Source organism: Balaenoptera physalus, assembly GCF_965194825.1.
Source record: "Balaenoptera physalus genome assembly, chromosome: 4".
Classification (NCBI taxonomy): domain Eukaryota; kingdom Metazoa; phylum Chordata; class Mammalia; order Artiodactyla; family Balaenopteridae; genus Balaenoptera; species Balaenoptera physalus.
The window spans coordinates 134,349,913-134,375,095 of NC_138891.1; the positions used below are offsets into that span (position 1 = coordinate 134,349,913).

General features: G+C 47.9%; 1 protein-coding gene across 9 annotated transcripts in view; it reads left to right on the forward strand.

Moving 5' to 3' along the window:
- EVA1C (eva-1 homolog C) overlaps positions 1 to 25,183 on the forward strand; it is an 83,525-nt gene that overhangs the window by 26,614 nt on the left and 31,728 nt on the right. For 7 of the 9 annotated variants that reach the window (XM_082459776.1, XM_082459772.1, XM_082459774.1 and 4 more), the window contains exons 2-4: positions 9,336 to 9,532; positions 12,478 to 12,601; positions 20,184 to 20,336. In XM_082459776.1, coding sequence (XP_082315902.1) covers positions 9,336 to 9,532; positions 12,478 to 12,601; positions 20,184 to 20,336 — 474 coding nt within the window. The remainder of the gene's footprint in view (positions 1 to 9,335; positions 9,533 to 12,477; positions 12,602 to 20,183; positions 20,337 to 25,183) is intronic. The other 2 variants (XM_082459779.1, XM_082459780.1) reach the window with 1 other exon arrangement.

The window sequence follows — 25,183 nt, forward strand, 5'->3', positions numbered from 1 at the left end:
GGCATGGAAAATTTTGCAGGTTTTGTGCCTTTAGAAATAGTATTTTTATTTGGCTTTAAGAAAATCAAGCAGCTTTATTGTCAAAGAGAATAGCTTGAGTTTGTTGAGAAAAAGGGGTCAGAAACTGGATTTTTGGAATTTGTAGGTTCAAAAGTAACATATCAGAAGCCAGCAAACTTTTCCAAATTTGCACTCAACTGGTTCTTTTTGGGGAGTGTTGTGCTCATTTCTGTAAAAAATGCTTCCATGGCACCCTCAAACCTGGAGACAAATGATTAATGGTATAATCCCCATCATGAATATGAGCCTGTCCTTGGGGCATTTTTATAGAATGTGAAAGCAAATATCATCTACTGTTTTACCAGATGTCTTAATCCTAAATCCAAACCAAGGCTCAGCTAGGAAGCAGTGGATTTGGGGCTGCTTGTCCTTGCTTGTTTTGGGGCTCCCTTTTCCATAGAGCTTGGACTCCCAATGTCTTTTCCTCCTAGTACACTCATGCAGTTCTTAAGGAATGAAACTGACGTGCCCAGCCACTGTGTAAGCTGCTCTACTTATGCTATTTTTTATGGGCTGCACAACAACTCTGTAAAGTAGGTATAAGTCTCTGATATTACAGATGAGAAAACTGAGATCTAAAGGGGTTATATTTAACGTGCCTGAAAAGCATCTGATCTGAGGGGTTTCAAAGCCTGAATTCCCCGCATCATAACCTGTGGCGTCCACACCTGTGCGTTGGCACTTTTATCCTGGGCCAGCGCTCTCTGGAGCACCACACCAGTCTGCCCACAGTCCCATCCCCTTCCCACACTCATCAGGACATGGAAGCTTGCCTACTTGTGAGCATTCCATAAAAGCCCACTTAGTCTATGCTTTCCTCTTTTGCTAATGCCGTTTTTTAAACTTTTAAAAAGTCAGTGGCATTGTGAAGAGTGGTGACTAGTAGGCTGAGTAATGAGACCTCTAATTCTTTTTATCTCCTTAGTAATTTAACTCACTTCAATGGCAGCAAGGTCTCAGCTCAAAGAAATGATTATCCCAACGAGGATTGAAGGTCATGTGAAATGGTGTCAACAACACCATCACAAATCAGTGAGATGTGTTTGGTGAGAAAGTTTTGGGTACTCCTCAAAGACCTACCAGCTTCCTACTTAACACAAGTACCCGTTGACAGAATGCTGGAGTATTAGTCAGGGTAGGCTAGCTGCTGAAACCAACAACTCCCAAATCTCGCTGGGATAACGAGGCTGTGCTCCATGAGGTCATTCAGGGACCCAGGTTCCTTCTGTCTTGTGCCTCCCCCATCTTCTGGGTCCTCAGAATCTGTCCTTGTCCCTTCTCTCTTCCACATGTGACAGCAGATGGGGAGACAGAGGGAGTAGAGAGTCACACAGGGTCTCAAGGGCCAGACCTGCAAGAGGCAAGCATCACCTCTGCCCTTTTTCCATTGGCCAGAACTTGCCACTGGTCCACTATGTTGTCAGGAGGCCTGGAAAACCTGCTCCTCCATGGACTCAGGAAGAAATGTATTGTCTCGGCCCCATCTGGACTCTCACTTTACCTCTGTCCTCGGCTGGTTTGTTTTGGGACCAGGATCTGAATGCATCATGTAAGAGCAGCACAGCTACCTTGGTCATCCCTGTCATTGTGATTCCCCCCCAGACATCTAAGAAACAGTCCGATGACTCTAGTTCTTCTCATAATTAACCTCCAGAGTCAACTTCTTCATGCCAAACCTGGGACTAGAGAAGAGACTTAAAGTCCAAATAGACTTTTTGATCTTAATGCTCTTGGGTGTGTGGTCCCCAGTCATGAGCCCGTTATCCATTGTAGGGCCTTTCCTGCATCCTTAGACTCACTGACTCATTGCTCTAAAGCCGCGTGGGCTGCCCCACCTCGCGCTTTAGCCAGCTTTCCAAACACACTCACAAACACAAAAGAAAAAATACCCTTTTCTGGAAAAGAACTTGAAACATGTAGAAACACCTTTGAGTATTTGTGAATAAAAGGATGTGGTCTCTTATCTAAAGGATTAACTGACTGGAGGGTGCTGCTTTATTTTAAGAAAATGGGGGTGTGGGGTAGCAAGAACAGCACAATTGAATTCCATTCTCTTCCCAGAAGTAAGGTTGTGAAATTGGCCCCTGGTGACAGGGGACTTGAGCACACGGGTGTGGGACCGGGGACTGATGTACTTACATCCTGCACTTGGGGTGACTCCTGCAACCTCAGCCCTTGGGAAACTTGGACTTTTGTGGACGGCTTCTGGCTTCAGAAAAGAAAGAGGAAGAATTTGCGGCCCGTTTGGCATCTTCTAAATATTAGTAGTTTTTAAACCTTATTGATTTAAAAACCGGAGAGAGAGAGAGAGACAAAGAGAGAGAAGGAAAGAGAGAAGGGAAGGGAGGAAAGAAGGAAGGAAGGGAAGGAGGGAGAGGGAGGGAGGGAGAAAGGAAGGGAGGAAAATGTTCTTTTCCCTTCAAGCTCAGCAGTGACATTTCTGGACTGTGACGACATCTACTGGGCTGTGTGCTTGTCTCTGAGTTGACTGTCTAACCATTGGTGCTCAGAGCAGAGAGGGGCGACTGGGGGTGTGATTTGCATTGCATCAATGAGTAAGTTCATGTCCTTCAAGATTTACCATGTAATAGCAATACCTTAGTGTTGTGCAATGGTTTATGGTTGATAGAAGATGCTCTGCCCATTATGTCATTTGATCCTCACAGTAAAACATGAGGACATCAGTTCTGAGAGGTGATGGTCACAATCACACACTTTAATCCCAGGTTGAACCCTGGTCTCAGAGCTTTTAATCCTCTGCTCCCCCCACTTCCTCCCTGTCCGTCCCCCTGTTTCAGGATGAGGATTCCTCAGCAGTATGGGATTCTGAAATGCCTTCTGAAATCATCCAAGTTAGATGCAGCTCTTAGCACTGACCGTGTTTTACAGACTCAGTGAACATTCCCTTCAGAATGATGTGCTTAACAGTAACCCTCAGATAGTTCATGCAAAAAAAAACTGGGAGGTCTGGTCAAATATGTGCGAGAGATTCTACCACCTATGTCCCTCCTCACGCCCCAGTGCACAGTGGCTTCTCTGTGGTTCTGTGGAGTCCTGCAGGGCAAGAACTGTTTGCCTTGGTTGAACCCATACATTCCAGGCTTATTTCGGATAGACCCTTCTTTTTCCCCTGCGTAATACCTGTTCCTCCCATAGAATGCTTTGCCTCCTCCCATCCCCATTCTTTGAAAATCAGTCATTTACATTCTGGTCCTTCAGTGGTCCCTGGATTATTTGTGTATAAATGTGTTTTCCTTGTAAATGCGATGGGGGTTATGATCCCAAGAATATCTTTCTGAAGACAGAGAAGAGCTTCTGCCCCTCTTAGGGGTTCATTTCCCATGAACTTTTCACCTACCTTTAGAAACAGGGAAACATAAAAGCCTTTATCTAAATTACTCTAAGATTTGCCCAACCCAAGCCTCTCGGGATGTGCCTTTGAGGAAGGTTTGAGCCGTGGCGGTGGCTGCCGGAGTTTCTGCTGATACACAGTGGAGGGTTCACCAGGGAAGAGAGTATCCTGGAGTTAAACAGAAGTTATTCCAAGGCCTCTGGGCTATGTGCAGCTGATGAAGCATTTACACCCTCCCACTCCCCCCTCTCCCCCAGTTTAAACAAGGAGCTACGGAGCATTTACAGGCCATGCCAGATTCTGAGAGGTGATTTCTTAACAGAGTGTGTACTTCTGCCTTCTTTCAGGGTAGCAAATATTTGCCCCCAAATATACAGTTAGACTGTGAAAATGCTGGCAGAGAGTATTAACACATAAAGCATTTTTGACTGATCCAACGCAATGGGGCATTTGATCCAGAGAGAACTGTTAACAAAAAGCTACATCTTTAAAAAGGATCCCATTTGAAAGTTGGTGAGGGCATAAATGAAATAAAATTGGCCATATGTTGATTTAAAAAAAAAAAAATCCCATTTGAACCAGCCAAGAAACCAAGGTGTGGGGAAGCTAAGTGCTGTGGTCTGAATGTATTTGTACAACTAAATTTATGTATTGAAATCCTAACTCCCAAAGGGAAGAGGTAGGGCCTTTGGCAGGTGCTTAAGTCATGAGGGTTGAGCCTTCATGAATGGGATTCACTAATCCCATTAATCTCTTACAAAAGAGACCCGACAGAGTTCCCCTGCCCCTTCCACCATATGAAGACACAGTGAGAAGAGGCCAGCTATGAAGCAGGAAGATGGCTCTCACCAGAACGTGACCATGCTGGTGCCTTGATCTTGGACTTCCAGCCCCCAGAACTATGAGAAACGAATTTCCATCGCTTATAAGCCACTCCGTCTGTGGTGTTTTGTTAGAGCAGCCTGAAGGGACTAAGACACTAAGTAATGTGTTGACTCTACACAACACATTGGAAAGAGCGCACGTGTTCATTGGGGAAGCCGGGTAGCACGCTAGAAGGGGCTTTGGACTGGGAGCGGGTCATCTGTCATCTGCCCTTTGTTCAAGGTCAACCTTGGCTGAAGGCTCTTGCTCCACCCTAGTTCCTACCTTCATCCTGGGAGATGCCTGATCTAGAGGGCATCTTCCCAGCTCCTGGCATCCTCATTTCCAAGAATCTTCTCCTCCGCTGACCTCTTACACACTCTTCCATGGCCACTTCTGTGGCCACTTCATCACCTGCAACTGCTCCGTCTTGAAATCTGTTCAAACAAATTTTGGGCACGAGCTCCTCCCTCTCCAGCTTGCTGGTGTGCTTGCCTCCACTCTGACCTTGCTGGATCTCAGCAGGACCTCTCTGTTCCCTTGGGCCTCTCCCGTGATCGTCTCCTTCCCTGTATTTAGCTTGGAGCCCACAGTCCATCATTTCAAGCTCTCTCTTGCTAGCACCCGCTTTCAAATTTTTTGAACCTTAATCTACAGTAAGGAGTATAATTTACATATGATCTCGGACTCATATGTACATATATGTGTATATTTTACACATACATACAAACATGCATAGACCTCTCCCAACTTTAAAACAATCATAATTATTTAAAAATCTCTCCCTGGACATCAGTTCTTATGACTATAGCCCTATTTCTCTCCTTATCTTCACCAAGTTGTTGTAAAGGTCATCTGTATAAACTCTTAGTTCCCTATGGCTGCTTTAATAAATGATTACCCAGCACAGGCTTATTCTCTTACAGTTCTGGAGGTCAGAAGTCTAAAATCAAGGTGTTGGCAGGCCTGCATTCCTTCTGGAGGCTTCAGGGCACAATCTGTTTCCTTGTCTTTTCTAGTTTCTAGAAACTGCCTACATTTTTTGGCTATGGCTGCCCCATTCCAACCTCTGGTTCTGTTGCCATGCCTCCTTCTTCTGACTTTGACCTTCTTGCCTCCCTCGTATAAGGACCCTTGGAATTATACTGGTCCCTCCCAGATTAGCCAGGATCATCTTGCCATCTCAAGATCTTTAACTTAATTATAACTGCAAAGTCCCTTTTATAATGTAAAGCAACATATTTATAGGTTCTGGGGACTGGTCCCTGTGGACATTTTGGGGGGGGGCCATTATTCTGTCTACCAGGTGAACCATCTTAGATTTTCTTAACTTCCACTCACTTTCAACCTTTTCTAAACAGGCTTCTGTTCCCCACTCACCATCCCTAATGCCTCTCCAAATGGTCCTTGATGCCCTCCATGTTGCTGAAAGCAGTGGGTAGTTCTAATTGTCCTTCTTTGGACCTCTTAGCAGCTTCTGACATAGTCGGCCAATCAGAATGGGGCATGGAAGGCAGCTATGGGGGCCATAAGGTGGGCGGGCCAATGGCTTGTCCTCATGAGGGTTTCCTGCTGTCACTGTGGAGGAGGATCTAGTGTGGATGGGGTCAGCTGCAGAAGACGGGGTTCCATGGCTCTCCATGCCCTATAAATCAGCCACAGGCTCCGCAGTATCTAGACTTTCTTTATTAGTGTAAAGTATTGGTCACAAAACTGCAGGTAAAGGTTTTTTAAACAAACATTTATCTACCAACAAAAAAGTACACAGATCCTAAGTAGGTAGCTGGGTGAACTTTCACAAAGTAAAACATGTATCCACCCTTCAGGTCAAGAAACAAAGCTTTGCCAGCTCACATGCACTCCCTGTCACGTCCCCTCCCTGTCACCTAACCCCTCTCTTCCCAAAGGTCGTGCTATCCTGGGGAGGCATGGGTGGTTTTTAAATTTTTGCCCTTTTAAATAGACTTTCTTTCTGAGAAGTTTTAGGTTCACAGCAAAATTGAGCAGAAAGTTCAGAGATTTCCCATATATCCCTGTCCCCCCACACACACAGCCTTCCCCACTATCAGCATCCCACACCAGCAGTGCATCTGTTACAATCAGTGAACCTACTTTGACACCTGATTATCACCCAGAGTCCATAGTTTACACTAGGGTTCACTCTTGTTGTTATACATTCTTTGGGTTTTGACAAATATATAATGATATGTATCCCCCAGTATAGTATCAGACAGAATGGTTTCATTGCCCTAAAATTCCCCTGTGCTCCACCTGTTCATACCTCTCTCCCCCCAGACCTCTGGCAACCACTAATGTTTTCACTGTCTCCATAGTTTCGCCTTTTCCTGAATGCCGTATAGTTGGAATCACGCAGTATGGAGCCTTTTCAAATTGGCTTGTTTCACTTAGTCATATGCGTTTGTTTCCTATGTGTCTTTTGTGGCTTCATAGCTCATTTCATTTAGTGCTGAAAAATATTCCATTGTTGGGCCTAGGCATAGGTTTTCGAAGAAGGAATTGGACCGAGTCTAGAGCAAGTTTTAGTGCTGAAGTATCTTCTTTGAACTTGTACTAGTGTTAGGACTGATGTACCGGGAAGGAGGCTCCCCTTCCGCCTCAAAGTGCAGAAGGGCCTGAAAGACCTCGAGTTAGTCAATTCTGTGCATTGAGCTTCTGCCTCCAGAATATCACTCAGAATATGAATACGGTATGCAGGGGGGCTCGGGCCACTGTGCTGCATGGTGTTGTGTTTTGATGTAAATGGTCCCACGGAGATCAAGTTTGTTTACTTGGTACAGAGTACATGACAAATAGGGTGAAGAAAGATGATGGCCTGAACACAGCAGAAGTTTCTTTCTCACTCATGTGACAATCTGTGGAGCAGGCAGCAATTCCCTCCATGAATCCAGGACCCAGGCCCCTTCCGTCTTGTGGCTCCACCTGCCCCAAGGCCTTATCATCACCTTCATTTAGCCAGAGTAACACATGGCCTTTTGAACAAACCATAAACATGAAGTTGAAGTCATGCTCCCAGAATTAATTTAACATTTCAGTCAGCTGATCGTCTCCATGAATGATGGGTGATGGACAAGAAAGTTTTAATGACAAAGTTAAAGCATGGGGGTACCAGTCTGGGAAGCCTCAGGGTGGGTGCTGGCCTGGGAGCAGCCTAAGGGCCACTATGAGTTCCCTGGTGTGGCTCATAACACACCCCCACAAATGATCTTGTACAAATCAAATCATGGCTTAAACAGGGCTCACCTGTGTATCCTACAGGATGACACTGACCTGGGGCCCTAGGACCACCAAAGGGCCTCTTCCTGACCCCTCTTGGTGGCCTGAGGGGTTCACCTTATGAGTGACAGCATTCCACCAAGCAGGACCTTGACTCACATGCCTGCTGCCTGATGGCAGTTTTGCTGCTCAAGCTAGACTTTGCTTCTCTAAGCAAAGTTAAATCAGGGTAGCTGATGTCTTGGCCTTTCTTATGATGATTGTCATGGGCGGGAAGAAAGAAAAGGAGTTGCAGTGAAAGACCTACAGTGTGGATGCAGTGTGCTGTCGAGGGCGCCCGGTGTCCATCTTCAGGTGGGCAGGTGTGGATTGACCGGTGTGCCCACCCTACGGCAGAGCACCTCAGTCCCTTCTCTGTGACTGTCAGGGAAGCCCAGGGAGCTGGACTGGGTGCCTTTTGCAGAGCATTGCGGCCCGGAGAGGATTTTGAAACCTAAGCAGGACTAGCTAGAACACGGCCTGGCCGTGTGGGAACTGGGGAGCTCTAAGGCTGCCCTCCTCCACTCCCCCTCCTCCCTCTCGGAGGCCGAAGGCTGCCAAACCGTCTCCCACACACCTCACCAGAAAGTCCCTGGCTTCCCTCCCAGCCGCCTTGCGACTGACCTCGTGAGGTGTGAGAAGGAGGAAAGGAATCTGTGTTTCAGATGAACCTTCCCTCCTCCTTTCTGAGAAAAAGTCCAGGCCGCCAGCGCCTGTCAGGAGGTCCGCTCAGCTCCTCCGAGCCCGAGGCCCTGCTCAGCGCAGCCGGCCAGCTGGAGACGCAGGGATCGGGAGCCTGTATGAGTCTGCCGGGGCTGCTGTAACAAATGACCACTAACCTGAGTGACTGAAAACAACAGAAATACATTCTCTCAGAGTTCCAGAGGCCAGAAGTCTGAGATCAAGGTGTCCGGAGGGCCGTGCTGTCTCTGGAGTTTCTAAGGAAGAGTCTTTCCTTGCCTCTTCCAGCTCCTGATGGCTCCCGACAATCCTTGTTGGTGTTCTTGGCTTGTAGAAGTATCACTCTAGTCTTTCCATGGCTGTCTCCCTCCGTGTCTCTTCTCTTCTCATCAGGACATGGGTCATACAGGATTAAGGGCCTTTCTTACTCCAGTCTGACCTCATCTTAACTAATTATGTCTGCAACGACCCTCTGCCCAAATAAGGTCACATTCTGAGGTTCCGGGTGAACATGAATTTGGGGGGATGGGACACTATTCGGCCCATAACAGAGCCCCACCATCCTCCCCTTCCCTTCCCTTCAGAGAAGGCCCTTATCCCATGCAGGGAGCTCGCCTTGCTTTCTTCTCCAGGGCTGAGGCAGGCCCAGGAGTGGTTTCCTAAAATAAAACGGGATCCCCTTGCCCCAGGAAGGCCTGGCCCAGCTAGTGGGAGATCAGAGAACCCAAGTCTCCCCCAGGACAGGCATCTACATGCCCAAGGGACACCTACTTGCATTTTTTTCCTGCTTTATAGAGATGCTTCAGGACTTCTTGGCTCCTGGCCCGTCCTTTAGTGCTTCCTGGAGGGAAGGAGCCCTTGGAGGCTTGCAACGGGCCATTCCAGACCAAGGTTTCCAGCCCAGACGGAAAAACGAGCATCCGCTCCCTCCGCCCCAGCTCCGGGCCTGTCTGGTGTCCTGTCCAGGGAGCTGCTGAGGAGGCCCCGCCCACACCTTCCTCACTGACCAGCTCCTCCCTCCGGGGAGCCGAGGTCCTCCTGCTCCAAAATCCATGAGGAGTGCTGAGCTCCTGGGCCTCTTGTAACCCGGCTGAATATTTTCCAGGTTACCTAACCAAACTCCTGCAAAACCACACCGCCTATGCCTGTGATGGGGACCATTTGGATCTGCAGTGCCCTCGGCATTCGACGATAAGTGTCCAGTCGGCATTTTATGGGCAAGATTACCAAACGTGTAGCGCGCAGCAGCCTGCCTCTCAGAGAGAAGACAGCTTAACCTGTGTGGCGCCCACCACCCTGCAGGTATTGCCTTTCATAGATGGTTTAAGATGACAAAATGGGTTTCTCTCTCTCTCCCTCTCTGTCCCTCTCTCTGTATATATACTTGTGATTCTGTAGTGTTCTCAAAGCAAACCCGCTCCATGAAAATCTCAATGTAGACAAATCACGAATTTTGCAGGCGAGCTATTCTTTGCTTCTCAGAAGGATTCTTTACCAAACGAGTCTAAATAGAATTCCTGCTTATTGGAGAGCTCCCTTAATACACTTGCAGAATGAATTTATTCATAGGCACACTCTTCCCTGCAATAAAGTAAAGTATCATCATGTTGGGCTTTAACCTCCAGACCTACGTTGCCCATCAGTACCCTGGGAGAGAGGAAAGGCTGTGCATTCTTTAGTGGAAACCACAAGGCAGACATCAGAAGTCATGATCAAATTCTTAGAGAATGCACTCAAGGAAGGGGAATATCACTAATTATCTTTTTTTTTTTTTTATGGTTTGCTTCTCCAGTGGTAGATAATCATGTTATTCTCGTTTGGAGCTATTTTGGGCAGTTTCTGCTGGTTCGTCCTTGATAGTACCAGGAATTAGGGGTGGGGGGTGGCTGACTCATTCTTTTTTCAGTCGGCATTGGGGAAATATGTGGTCTACGGGGAGGTCAAAACTAATATAACAATGATGATTTTAGACTATTCTGGCTTTCAATTATCCAGACAACCTCTATTCTGCTCTCCCAGGCCCCTCAACATTTATAACTAGTTAGCTAAAATTATGGAGTCACTTGGCCTTGGATTTTTTTAATGCCTCCAAAGTTCCCTATGAATCTGTTGAAGTCACAGTGGTTAGAGCAGATAGGTGGCAAATTAGATGTCAGCTTGATTTTGTCAGTTGTGGGAAATGTGGGTAATGGTAAATTTCCTAGGAGGACTGAGGAGAGATGGAATTAGCTCTAATGCTGTGCAGCTCTCCCTAAGACCAGAAGAGGAGAAGCAAACATAAAATGATCATGTAAGGATTTTTCTATTTTGTCTACTATTTACTGCTTCCAAGCTAAGCATTGTAGTACCTGGGTGGTCATGTGATTGGTAAAGACACCAACTGAGGAGCCAAAAGAATGTGTTTGAATGAATCCCCTGGTTTCCCCCCCCACCCCCCGAGGAGAGACCACGTGTGTCTTCGAGAGGCAAGCAGTTACTTTCCTTGTGTGCCCCGCCCTACCCCCAATCCTTCCCTGTACCTTGAGAATGTTCCCTTTCCTCCCCCCAACACTCTTGCCCGCCTATCCCTGGTACCCAGGCTTTCCGCTGCCCTCCTAGGGGCATAAAAAGAATGTGGCCAGTGCCACCAGGGCGGCAGTGCCTGCTTTGTGAAAGTATGAACTCCTGGCATCCTGCGGTTCCAAAACACGGCCACCTCACCCTCCAACACGGGCACCTGCCTCTGCCAGGCATCCCCGAGGGTAGAGGATGTTGCCATAACCGGGCAGACAAGTCAGAATTTGTGAACACGATTCTGATGTTGTGCGGAGGGTTTGTTTGCCAGAAACATCCCCGCGCGCTAAGAGATCCTGTACTTTGTCTTTTAACCTGTGTTTGGGAGCTGAGGCAAGGTGCTTCCTCAGGGGGCAGTTGCTTAAGGTAGGAGAGAACAGGTTGATGTCCACACCGGAGCACCTCACCTGATCTAGCCCACGACTAAATGGCTATAGGAAGTCCCCTCTCTGCAATCTCCAGCTGTAATACAGTTTGGAAGGAGCTCTGCCCTTGGGTCCCATTCCATGGCTGTAACACGAAGAGCCATCCGAGGGCTGAGTTATTTCACGATACCCTCAGCCATGGAATATGCACCATCATCTGGGGGTCCTTGGGGTTTCCCTGGGCATTTTTCCTGATTTTATGCGCATCCGCGGGGCCCCTGAGGTGACGGGGGATACCTGGTAGGGCCAGCATCCTTCGCGGAGATACTCCACGAGCCACTATGAGAACACGGCAACTCAGACAGGCTCGGGAATCTGCACTAAATTCAGTCCAGTAGTAATAAGTAGATTCTTGGGAACATTTTTACTGTACTTGGTGTGGAGGACCTCTGTGTCTGTCGTCGGCAGGGCCTGATCCGTCTGGGAGCTGGCAGGGCAGCAGCGTGACGCTGGCCCACCTGCGACCCAGTACTGGGCGTTCCCCGAGCTTCCACAGAGCAGACTCACTCTCCAAGGTGTGATCTGCCTGGAAGAGTTCGGGAGAGATTTGAAGGAAAGCTTTTTTTTTTTTTTTTTTTTAATGAAGGAAAAATTTTAAGCCAAATGCTCAACAGAAAGCCTGCCTATTCCACCCAGAAAATTGCTCCACCAGGAAAAGTGGGTCCCACGTCCTTGAGGTTAGTGAGGGTGGGAATCAGCTTTTTAATTTTCATTGGTTGGTCTGCTTTTGGGTTGGAGTCTCCGAGGCGTCCCCCAAATGCTGAGCTCCCCTGTGGCCAGCGTCAGGTGTTTTTAAGGACGAGGATCTGTGGTTACGATTCCCGCTCCCCAGAGCCCTCTGTCAGCCTTAAAACCAGGGAGCCTTCCCGGAAGGGGGCCTCCGAGTCCCCTCCGGTCCACACTCTGCGGTACCCTGATCTTGCCCCCGGCCCTGGGAGCCTCCGTGATGCGGCACTCTTGCCAAAACTGTCAGCGATGGTGCCAGGTGAGCCAAATAGGAGGCTGGTTTTCTGAGGGAGGCCTGGTGCTCTTGGAGCAGGTTTCATCTTGGGGGAGACCTGGGGAGACAGGCAGCCGACCTGATCAGCCGCATGCGGGTGCTTCCATCTTAGACAAAGCTGGTACCAGCAAGAAGGTTTTAAAACGTGAGCCCCAGGCCAGGCAGGCAGGTGCCCGTCCTCCTGAGAGCCCAGAGCAGCCCAGGTGTGGAGTCTCGCAGACACTGTGTGTGGTTCTCAAGCCTATCCCTTTTCTACCCCCTCATTTTAGAAGGTGCTGGACGAATGCCAGAACCAGCGGACCTGCCACCTCCTGGTCAATAGCCGTGTTTTTGGACCTGACCTTTGTCCAGGAAGCAGTAAATACCTCCTGGTCTCCTTTAAATGCCAACCTAGTAAGTAACTTGCGAGGGGCACAGCGTGTGCAGGGGGTGGGTTCCCTGACGAAAATGCTCGGCCAGCTGACGTTCGTCCAGCTTTGAAACTCTTGTTCATAGGACTGTCGGGGCCCCATCCCACCTGGTTTTTTAGTTTGTGTGTATTTGTGTGCATGTTGTGTGCGCACGCGCACCGATCTGTGTGCGTTCTTGCAAATCCCTGAATTTTAAAAAATCCTTCCTAATATGTAAAACTTGGTTGTACTGATGCTAAAGATGCCAGGTGACAAGAGACTGCGATGGCTTTTCCCCAACATGAGGAGCTGGCTGTCCTTTTCAGAGAAAAGCTTGTTATGAGGCTCCGCCTTCCCCGGCTGCAGGGTGACTTATTCTTCTGAGGGGGCTGCTGGCACAGCTGCCACCTGAGCCCACGATTCCAGATCTTTACAGACTGGCTTCTTCCCACTTTCACCTTCAGTAGGGGGCTCCTGAAGCAGCGTGTTTCCTAAGCAGAAAGCAAGAGGAAGAGGACTTGGCGGGAGCAAGCTCTTCTATTCTGATTCTTGCACTTCTCTCCACTAACTCTCGCCATTTCTAACGCACGCCAGTTTTGTGGTTAACCCATTGCAGGCTAAAAATAATTGCTGTTCCATGAGGAGGTCACACCTCCAGGCGTGGAGGGTCTGCCTGAGAGAAGCCATAGGTAATTACAGGTTCCTGGTAATACTTGGAAAACTTGTTGAAAGACAGCAGTGTTCTAGCAACAACATTTAGCCAAACATCAGGGATAATAATTTGTAAAATTCTGTATTGCCACTCTCACAAGCAGGCCCAAAGTTTGCAGAACAGCCTAAACTCCCCTGCTCCCCACCCAGGAATTCTCACCAACTCCTGCCCCACCCCGTAGACTCAGGAAAATCACTTCTAGATCCCCACGTTTTTAGTGGCTTCCTCCCTCTGCTGAATCTCAAAAAATGACCACAGCCTTGACCACGCCCTGGCCATGCCCTTGGCCGCACCCTTGACTGCCTTAGCTTTGCCTTCTTTTTCTCTTCTGCCCGTTTATTGTGATAGTCTCTCACATTTTCTATATGTTGGAAATAGTTCATAATAAAAAGATGGGCAGGAACAGCCTTTAGAAGAAGTGAAAAGACCCTTATGAAATTGGCAGGACCCTGGATAAGCCAGTGCTGGGCCACAGCCTTGTTTCTACAGTGGGCAGTTAGGTCTGTTTGCTAATTTCATTTCCTCAAACACTTATTAAGCACCTGCTCTGCACAGGTGTGGGCCACGTTTTGGTTATGAAGAGAACTCACATCTCACAGAGGATTCCTGGCTGGTGGTTCTGTCTTGGGTGATTTCCAATGTCCCTTCATAAAGCGAGCAATTATTGAGATCTTCACATAGCCAGTTGATTCTCATCCTTTAGATTCTAGGCCAAAGATCTCCTTCCTCCAGAAGGACCTTCTCTGTCCAAAAAAATATCTAAAGAAGACCCCTGCGCCCTTGGTACTGTGCAAGAAGCTCACAGGAGGAATTGACCTCAGCAGGAACTCAAGGAAGGCTTTCCCGGCAGATGGTGACGACCTTCTGGGGTGGAGTCAGGGCACAGAAAGCTGACTCATTGCAGAGGCCTGTGGCAGGGGTGGTACAGGGTGGTGCGGGGCCGGAAGGAGCAAAAGGAGCCCTAGGCAGAGAGCTGCAGCACGATCCAGGGCCCTGATGGCCAGGAAGGGGGTGGAGTCTTCCTGTAGGGCAGCGTTGAAGCAGGGAGGCTCCTCGGCTGGGGCGGTAGAGGCCCCTCTGGCTGCCCTGTGTGTAACGGATTTGAGGGGCAGAGCCCTTGCATCTTAGTTCGTTTGAATTGCTACAACAAAATGCCATAAATTAAGTGGCTTATAATCAACAGAAATTCATTTCTCTCAATTCTGGAGGCTGGGAAGGCCAGGATCAAGGTGCAGATTTGGTACCTGCTGAGGGCCTGCTTCCTCATAGGCGGCTGTCCTTTTTGCTCTAACCACATGGCGGAGGGGAATCTCTCTGGGGTCTCGTGTCCCAGAGCACGGATCCCATTCATGGGGGCTGCGCACTCATGACCTCATCACGTCCCAAAAGCCCCACCTCCTGATACCATCACATGGGCATTAGGATTTCAGCATGTGAATTGTACAAGGACACAAACATTCAGATCAGAGCCCCTGGGCTTCACTGGTGGTACAGTGGTTAAGAATCTGCCTGCCAATGCAGGGGACACGGGTTCGAGGCCTGGTCCGGGAAGATCCCACATGCCGCGGAGCTACCAAGCCCATGCGCCACAACTACTGAAGCCTGCGCTCTAGAGCCCTTGAGCCACAACTACTGAAGCCTGCGCTCTAGAGCCTGCGAGCCACAACTACTGAGCCTGCAAGCCACAACTACTGAGCCCGCATGCCACAACTAGTGAGCCCACGTGTCACAACTACTGAGCCCGCAAGCCACAACTACTGAGCCCGTGAACCTAGAACCCACCGCAATGAGAAGCCCGCGTACCGCAACAAAGAGTAGCCCCCGCTCACTGCAACTAGAGAAAGCCTGCGCGCAGCAACGAAGACCCAACGCAGCCATAAATAAATAAATAAATAAATAAATAAATAAATAAATAAATAAATAAATAAAAGAAACCAGAGCCCCTCGTGTGACCTGGACATTGGTGACCTGAAGCACTGCCATTTAGGTGGCAGCACCTATTGCTGCTATGAAGTAGGGGTGGAAGTGAGGTCCCCACACCCTCCTGCCTCTTTCTGCAACCTTGTCACCTCCTGAGGCTCTTCTCCACGGCCCCAGTTCCAGCCCCCGCCTAACACTCTGACGGTGCAAAGGCCCCACGGCTGCACCCAGGTATGCATGGAGCCAGCTGTTACCGTGAGAGCCAGTTATACCCATCTCTTCCCACCTGTGCCTCTGTGCAGTGAAATCTGCCCTGATGGAAGTACTTACACCAGGGAAATTGGCTAAGGCTACAAATCAGGGCTTGCTTGTATGTTTGTTTTTTGGAGAGTATTTTACCAACAACTCTCACTAGAATCTTCTTTTCCCCGATCGTGTGCCATGCTTCACTTCCTTCCTAAATATCATCCCTTCAGAGAATTTTGGTTTCAGTGAGTCTTTGAATTTAGGGTTCATGTTCCTGTCTGCTGTGGAGCTGCTGTATGACCTTGGGCGGTGGAGGGAAACTTTCTGAGGCTCCATAACTCAATTATAAAATGAAGATAAAGCACCCTCTACCTAGGGCTGTTGTAAAGGCTAAAAATACAGTGCTGTATGTAAAATGCTTAGCACAGCACCTGTCATGGAGTTGAGCTCAGCGATTGGTAGCTATTATTCCAAGAGGCAGATTAAAGTAATTCTTGCTAAAGATGTGAATGACTGAAAGGCAGTGATATACCAATGGCTTGGGGTGCAGGGGCGGGGTGCGGTCTGCCCTGAGTGCAGGCAATAGCAGGGTGCACTGTCTGCTGAGAATTTAAAAACACAATAAAAGAGACCAAGTATCTGTCTGCGTGTTAACATTGCCATGCACTGGCAGTCGTAAATAATGTCAATAATAACATGTTCGCATCATGGCAGATGACCCCACATGCCCATCTTTGAAAGGCCACTGCTGATATGCAGATGTGTCTATGCATTGTTTTTTGTTTGTTTTTATACATTTATTTATTTATTTATTTATTTTTGGCTGCTTTGGGTCTTCGTTGCTGCGCACAGGCTTTCTCTAGTTGCAGTGAGCGGGGGCTACTCTTGGTTGCGGTGCGCAGACTTCTCATTGCGGTGGCTTCTCTTGTTGCGGAGCACGGGCTCTAGGCACGTGGGCTTCAGTAGTTGTGGCACACGGGCTTAATTGTACCGCGGCATGTGGGATCTTCCCATATCAGGGCTCGAACCTGTGTCCCCTGCATTGGCAGGCGGATTCTTAACCACTGCGTTACCTGGGAAGTCCATATGCATTGTTAAAGAGGAATGCATCGCACACAAAGACCTCTAATTAGGAGAGAGAATTTGTTGCTGTTGTCCTTTAAGCAGAGTCATGGTTCTACCTCTACCCAGGCTCCTGGGTGAACCATCCAAACCCACAGAGATGTTGGCAGCCCATTTCTGGAAGGCTGCCCACACTCTAACCCAGCTCTAACACAGATTCTAGTTCTGTGAGAAAAGCAGCAATTATGTTAATGGTCCCATTGTTTTTAGAACCCAGAAATGTCACTCTCAGGTGACAGTGAATTAGTACATTCCCAAGGAACCAAGGGACTCAACATCATACAGCGGTAACCTCCAAGCACATAATGTGACACTCCCAGGCCCCTCCATTCCAGGAGATGATTTGCCCATATTCTGGGGACAGAAATCACTGGAGGCCTTAACATGGGAGTGTCATGTTACTGGGTGAGTTTGGCTGGTACCGAGGCTGGAACCTTTCATGAACGTGTCTTAATAAATCAGAGAGATGGGGGCTACTAAATGCATTTCATGACATGCCTTAAAAAAGCTCATCTAATTTTTAAAAATTCTGATAAAAAAAGAAAGAAACCATTCCTGTTAAAAAGTTTCCGGATTACAGAGATAAGGCTTGCTTTTCGTCCTGTTTTCTCCCTTCTCCTTTTTGGCAGGCTCTGCCAATGGAAGGCGGTTCACCAAAAATTCTTAGCATTTTTGGTATTCTTCTAGTTGGAAGGGTACTTGAGCTCTTTTGGTGTGTCTACTAGGCCCTCTGTTCTGCATCAAAGGCCATTGCTCACGCTGGACCTTTGAAGTCAGGCAATATTTCGGGTGTTGGTGGGATTTAGTGTTTACTCATCAAAAGCACTGAAAAACTCATACCAGTGAGGATATGACTCACCGAAATCAAACCCTCCAATGTCAAGGTCAGACACAGTGTTCTTTTTATTTAGAAAAAGAAAACAAAACTTTTCTTGGCTCTAAGTTTAAGCTGTTATATTAAGATTCCAGTGAGTGGGTAAAGGGCCTCCTAAACATTTGCTTAGTCATCACCTGACACCTCCTTCCTCTGGTGTGTCCTCAGCTATGTTCACATACTAGAGAGGATGACGAGTCTGTGAGCATCTGAAACCTGGCTTCTGCGGTGCACCTTTCATTCATGAATCTTCCCATCATCATGTTTTAAAGAACCATTGCCCAAGTTTTCCAGCACCAGAGCTGATGGTAATCTTGAGATCCTAAAATTTTTCCTTCAAGCGGTTCAAAAGTTCGGCCTCACTGCTACTTCTCTGTTTTCAGGAGAAAGGCATGGGAATTTACAAGTTACCGACAGGCGGCATTTCTATTAGGACATTATTTTCTTTCATGTTTTAAGTTTGGGACTTAAGCATCAGCAATTCCAGGATGTGAAGGTCCCACCGGCCACCGTTGCCCTGATGTTTACTGCTCACGCCTTCTTCTTCTTCAGGGAATTTCAGATTGGTTTGATCACAACCCCGAGTGAGAAAAACAGTTTACATTTTGGCCCTACATAACGCACAGTCGACTGAAAAAATCTTTTATAAACTAGTGTTTATCCTTACTTTGCGTGATGCACTTTGATGTTTTCTGAACTATTCTTTATTTTTTAAAATTTCTAATCACAACTCAGCAAATTAATTTCATGACTTTTTAATGGGCCTCAAATGACAATTGGAAAACTTTGGTTTCAGGGAATCAGGCTGCACCTCCAATCCAGGAAAGAAAAGTGGAACAAAAACATGAATGGGAGAGAGAAGTGAAAGACAGGTTGCCTGTGAGGGTGATGGAGGGTGTGAGCTAGTTTTCCTTTCTCTTTCTCCCCATCCTAGGCAGCCCATGACACCCTGAGCAGCTCCTGGAATTTAGCTCTTGTTTGCTGTTGACACCAATGCTTGTCTGGCTGAAAGATGTGCCTCAAAGTAGAAAAAAGTAGGACTGGGGCGATAGAGTGGGGCTAGCATTTTTTCATGATTTTTCTTATACAAACGTTTGGATGAGGGAGGGAGAGAACCACACATGCAAAGAAATAACCATGGTCCCCTTTATGTTTTGCTTTGCTTTTATTTTGCAAGGTGTAAAATAAGTGGGAGGCTAGGAAAGGACATTTATAACGTTTAAGAGACAAAAGTTCAAAAGTTAGCATCCAGAATCTATGAATCACTCCTACAAATGATTTCTAAAAATCTGAAACACAACATGCAAAGGATGTGAAGAGGTGGCTCACGGAAGGGCTGTTTTGAGTAGTAAATTCACGGATACATTTAAAGAGCCTAGAACAAGGCCTAAGCTCAGAGAAGGTGCTCAGTAAACATCAGCTATTGTTATTTTTAAAATATCTTTGTTGAGGTATCATTTACGTAGCAAAACATTCACCCATTTTAACTGTACAATTCAATGATTTTTAGGAAATGTACTGAGTTGTGCAGCCGCAAGAGTCCAGCAATAGAACATTTCCACCATCTGAAAATATTTCCTTGTGTCCATTTGCCATTGTCACTTCATGTCCCCAACTCGCAGTCTCAGAAGACCACTAATCTTCATTCTGTCTGTAGAGGTTTGCCTTTTCTGGATAGCTCACAGAAATAGAATCATACGTTAGGTAGTCTGTTGTGTCTGCAGTGTTAACTATTATTACTTTAAAAAATCAAATCATTATTAAACATTGTAGTCAATTGAATGGTTTTGGGGGACACTCTTTTAAAAAAAAACCAATGAACTATATTTTCTCCAGGGCGCATTTATAATGTCAACTCTGTATGACGTTGCAAAGGGAAATTTCACTGTGGTACACAGAATAAACAAATAAACAAATAAATAAACTTTTCCTAAATTCTTTGGGAACAAACTATAAGCTGGAATCGTCCTCTCCTAGGACCCACGCCAGCCCAAGGGCCCGTTGTTCCTGACTTGGGGCCAACTCTTCACACCTCTTCAAAGAGGGATTCTTTTTTTTTAAATATTGTTTTTCATATTCTTTTGTATTATGGCTTATTACATGATATTGAATATAGTTTCGTGTGCTATACAGTAGGACCTTGTTGTTCCAAAGAGCGATCCTTCACAGACACTGTGCCTTGTTTTTATTCCTTTCCTAGGCAAGGAAATAATTTACTTTCCTATCATTTCTCTTTCTCTTTGTAAATACACAAACGGAATACTAGAATGTTGTGAAGTTGGGTGGTGAGGTTTAGCTGGACTCTTCTCTTGAACTTAATCTTCCATCAGGTAATTCCTGGTCTTTACCTGTGTGAGTCCCAGTATGGCATTTGAGAAAAGGCTCCCTTCAATTAAAGAATGTGGGACCTCACGTGGGGAGACAGAGAAACTCCCTTTCTGGCCTGTCACAGGGAGCACTGCTGTCTTCACCCTGGCATCTCTCCTCCTCCGTTTGGTCCTTAGTGTAATTCCTAGGTCTTTGCACTTGTTGACCCTCTTCCTGCAGAGGATTTTGCAGGGTCAGAGAGCCCATGGCAGGCAGGGCCATCCCGACTCTCCCCTTCCTGGGGTGCAGCCCCACGGGGGACGGGACCTGGCCGGGACGCGGGCAGTGCTTGCTGATTCCTTCTGAGGAAGCTGATGGTGCCACCGATTTCTGTTTCTGCTTCAGATGAATTAAAAAACAAAACTGTGTGTGAAGACCACGAGCTGAAGCTGCACTGCCACGAATCCAAGTTTCTCAACATCTACTCCGCGACCTATGGCAGGAAGACCCAGGAGAGGGACGTCTGCTCCTCGGAAGCCACGTGGCTCCCCCCCTTTGGTATGTGTCTTTATGTGGCTGTTCTCAGGGTGCTGTCGGAGGAGATTCGGGCTCCGGTCCCTAAGGAGGCCACGCGCTGGCTGGTACCAGGACTAGAGGGAAAGTCAAGGGCAGGGGGAAACCACCCCCCAGGGTCCTGTCTCCCTCTGCCCCACATTCTGGGATCCGTCTGTTGTTCAGTTAGTCTACACCGAGTATTTACTGAGCACCTGCTGTATGCAGGGCCTGTTCTAGGCATGGGGGAGTCATCAGTGACCAGCACAGAGTCTACCTGGAGCTGACCTTCCAGCAGTGGACGAGGAGGCCATGAGAAAGCAGATAATAAATGAGCTAATGTGTCGCACTTCAGGTGCACATAAGCATTAAAGGGAAAAGCACACGAGGAAGGGAGGGAGGGAAGGCCGGTGAGCACGCGGAAGGTGCTGCAGGGAGGCACAGCGTTGTGGAGTGATGGGTGTGCTGAGCAGAGACTCGGTGGGGGAGAGCCTGCAGGTCCTGGGGGCGGCGTCCAGGTGGGGAGAAGAGCCCATGCTAAGGCCCTGAGGCTATGTTCAGGTGGAGAAGAACTCAGCGAGTCATTCTTAGAAGTCCACAGTTCGGAGCTAAGATGATGTCCTGACACACCTGAGAGCCCCACCCTTCAAAGTCGCCCTGTATTATTATTACGGTTCTCCAGAGAAACGGAACCAGTAGGAGATAGAGAGATGGATAGATAGATAGATAGATAGATAGATAGATAGATAGATAGATGATAGGTAGATTGATAGATAGATAGATAATTGATAGATGATAGATGATAGATAGAGAATTGATATATAGATAGATAGATGATAGATAGATAGATAGAAAGATAGACTGATTTTAAAGAATTGGCTCACACATTTGTGGAGGTTGGCAAGTTTGAAACCTGCAGGGCAGGCTGGCAGTCTGAAAACTCAGGTAAGAGTTGATGTTCAGTCTTGAGTTTGAATTCCGCAGGACAGCAGGCTGGAAACCCCGGCAGAAGTTCTATGTTGCGGCCTGGAGAAAAACTCCTCTTTCAGATGACCCCAGTCTTTGCTCTTAAGGCCTTCCGTGGATTGGCTGAGGTCCACCCACGTTATGGAGGGTGATATGCGTCACTCAAAGTCTGCTGATTTACTGTTAGTCATTCCTTTTTTTTTAAATTGAAGTATAGTTGACTTACAATGTTTCAGGTGTACAGCAAAGTGATTCAGTTATACATGTATATGTGTGTGTGTGTGTGTGTGTGTGTATTCTTTTTCAAATTCTTTTCCATTATAGGTTATTACAAGATATTGAATAGTTCCCTGTGCTATACAGTAGGTCCTTGATGTTTGTCTGTTTTGTATATAGTAGTGTGTATCTGTTAATCCCAAGCTCCTAATTTATCCCTCCTCCCCTTTCCCCCTTAGTAACCATAAGTTTATTTTCTATGTCTAATGTTAGTCATATCTTAAAAATACCTTCAGAATGACATCTAGACTGGTGTCTGACCAAACCACGGGGCACTGTAGCCTAGCCAAAATGACACATGAAATTAACCATCACACGCCCCAATCTGCAGTGGTGAAACGGCCTCAGCTCCACCCGCCGTGTTACCAGAGAGAACAGACCGGTTGTGAAACGGCCCAAGAAGTTGCACTTTATTCATCAAACCTGAAATGAGCTCCTTAATGTGTTAAATTGCTACAATTGATTCCTGGATCACATGTGAAATTAAACATTAATTTAAGAAAGAAGTTTATACATAACTAATATCTTGGATCTGAAAAAAAAAAAAAAAAAGAAGAAGAAGAACGTAAAGTGACCTAGCTACACAGGCACACTCTCAGGCAAGGCTGGAGAGAGAACCAAAAAGCAATTCACAAGGAACACGTGTCACATGTGTCTCCGAGGCCCCTCGCCCAGCGTTCAGGGAAGGAAGGCCCTTGCGTCGGGAAGGTAGAAGGTCGTCTGCAGGGCAGCCGAGGCAGACAGCAGAAGCAGGCCGAAGCGGGCATCCGGCCGCTGTTAATCAGCTCCCGTCTTAACAGGCTTGCCTGCCACGTGGGCAGAGAGACCCTCGTGAGGGTGGCTCCTGCTGTCTGTCCGTGGTGCCCGGTGCCCCAGCAAGTGACTTGTGAGTTTGGAAACTCCATTCTCCCTCCCATGTAACATCTGCCCGTGTTCACGATGTCTCCACCCCCTTCTCCCTTGTTCCTGCTGCTGCGTTAGGTCAAAGGACCATTGCCTGGTCATCGCAGGAGTCCCCCTGTCCCTAGGCATGGCTTTCTCCCCTGGGTGGCCGGAGGTACCTTCTAAAAGGCAAATCTGATCCCTGCCCTCCTGGCCATCCTGCAGGGGCTCCCTGTATTATCTGGTTTGCTTAGCTGGACAAGGCACCCTTGGTGATCCGACCTCTTTCGACAGAAAGGGACTCCACTTCTTAATATCAGTGTGGGACATCCCGTTTCTCGGGCTCACTGAGTCTAGCTTAGCCATGTGTGTTTTGGGAGACAGCAGTAAGTAACATCTATTTTAGGAGTTCTTTTGAGCAGAACTTGGTCAGCCAGGTAGGTAGATCTGTGTGCACGCTGAATGACTGACGTTCCGTACGTCACTGCCTTAGGTTCCTGGGAGGTTGGATGGGAGTTGGGTTTAAAGGGAAAAGTCATCAGCCAGAGAAAACGTTAGCAGACCCCGTGGTTAAAAGACAGGTTTCCATAGAGAGTTCAAGGAATCCTCAGGTCAGCCGTAAATAAGCCTTGTTGACTCAGGAAAGGTCTGTGAGTGGGAGACTGTGCCCCTTGCTTGGCTGTTCAGTTTCAAAATCCTGAGCCCTGGCCAGTCACATGGCAGAAACAGCCTGTTCACCCCTCTCCGCCTCCCCTCCCTCCCCTCACAGCCGCGTGCTTCTGCCCACGGCCCCTTGAGTACCCGAGAGGCCGAGGATCAAGCTCTTCACTGCATTCATGAACCACCACCCAAATGCCAGAGGTCCTCTGGCCCTAGGCTCTGCAGTGCGAAGGGGTCCAAGGGAAAGGGAAGGGGTCCTTGAGGGTCCCCCTTCATCTCACCATCTCGTGTGCCCTTCATCTCACTGTCTCGGGTCCCCCTTCACCTCACCGTCTCGGGTCCCCGTTCATCTTGTCCCCCAGCCTTACGTGGAGGCCTCTGGTTTCACCTTTCGGGTTAGCACTTAAGGGCAGAACCGTGCATGTGTGCAGAAATATGAACCCCTGGCTGCCTGTGCTGATGAATTTTCTTGATCTAACTGAACGCTAAGAAATACTCCACTCCTAGGCCCAGGTAAACTGTACGTAAGGGTTTTAAACTGAATTTGCCGTGTTCACCCCACAAAAATCATCAGTTTTCCCTCTGGTATAAACACACTTTGATATCACCCACTTTAAAAAGCACCCTCTTTTGACCCCCTGTCTCCCATCCACTGCGTCTGCAAGTCCTGTGGGCTCTCCCCGTACCCAGTATCCAGACTGTTTGCTCCCAGCCCACTCAGGGCTTCTCTCACCTGGACCATCTGGGCTGCCTCCTGACTGGTCTCCGGCCTCACTTCTCGATTCCATACCCTCCCTTAGCCCCTTCTTCACTTAGCAGTCAGAGGGATTTTATTTAAATCAAATCAGATCACATCCCCCCACCCCACTTAAAGCCCTTCACTCTGTCTACTGTAGAATAAACCCAGTCTCCCAGCTGTGGTCCGCCTCTCTCTCTCCTACCTTCACTACCTCTGGAGCACTCCACACTCATTCATACCCCAGGGCCTTTGCACAAGCTCTTCCTTTGGCCTGGAATAATCTCACCCCACATCTTTGCATGGCCAGCTCCATCTCGTCATTCGGGAATCAACTCAGGCGTCATTTCAGAGAGGTTTTCCGAGGCAGCCTGCCAGCACGGCACCTTGTCCCTGCCATCCCACTCGAGCTGTCCCCATTTGATTGTCTTCATAACATGGAAATAGTCACTTATGTGCATATGGTCTCTCTCCCCTGTAGAAAGCCAGCACTGCAGAGGAGATGTGTCTTTTTTTTTCCTGCGGAATTCCCAGCAAGCAGAGCAGAGCCTGGCACAGAGCAGGTGCCCATGTGAATCTCGAGCCCTGTGAATGAATCAGAGCCCCCCCTTCCTAAGTGAGGCGCCCACACTGGCCTCTGGCAGGTGGATGGTTGCCGGCCTGGAATGTGGGCCTGGTGTTGTCACAGCTTCCAACCTCTCATGAGATGCTGGGAATCTGAATTTTTTTTTTAATGTGAAATTTTCCAACTTTTAAAACACCGTGCGAGCCAAAACAAAACATGCCTACAGGCCACATCCGGTCCATGGGCCGCCGGTGTGTGATCTCTGCTCTCAGTTCCAAGTTATTACTGCAGCTGGGCCTCAGCACTTTGAAGAAGGAGAAAGGGCTGTTTATTTTTAACCCCGGAACCTGGCGTGAGCTTGGGAGGATGGTTGCCTAAAGGCCAAGTGGTCGGGTCTCACCTTGGGCCTCTGAAACGGGATGTGTGTGCTTTTACTCTTGCATATAAGCTAAAGTCTGGTGCAGCCCCACAAGCTCAGAGTCTGGGTACCGAGGGCAGCTCCCCATACTCGGTCAGAAAGCAGAGCGGAGCGGGGCTTTAGCACTCAGATACCCAGCGAGAGCATTTCCAGTTCTTTCTAAAAGATAATTGTTGTGATGATTGTTGTTCTGCACAAGCACCGTCATTGTATTGAACAGAAATAAGAAAAAGATTCAGTCACAGATTTTTCCCATCAAATGAAAAGATTTTTCTTTTCAGGATCTCTTCCAAGTCCTGGTGTATGATGAGCAGAAAACAACTTTTACATAATGGCAATTCTGAAGTAGA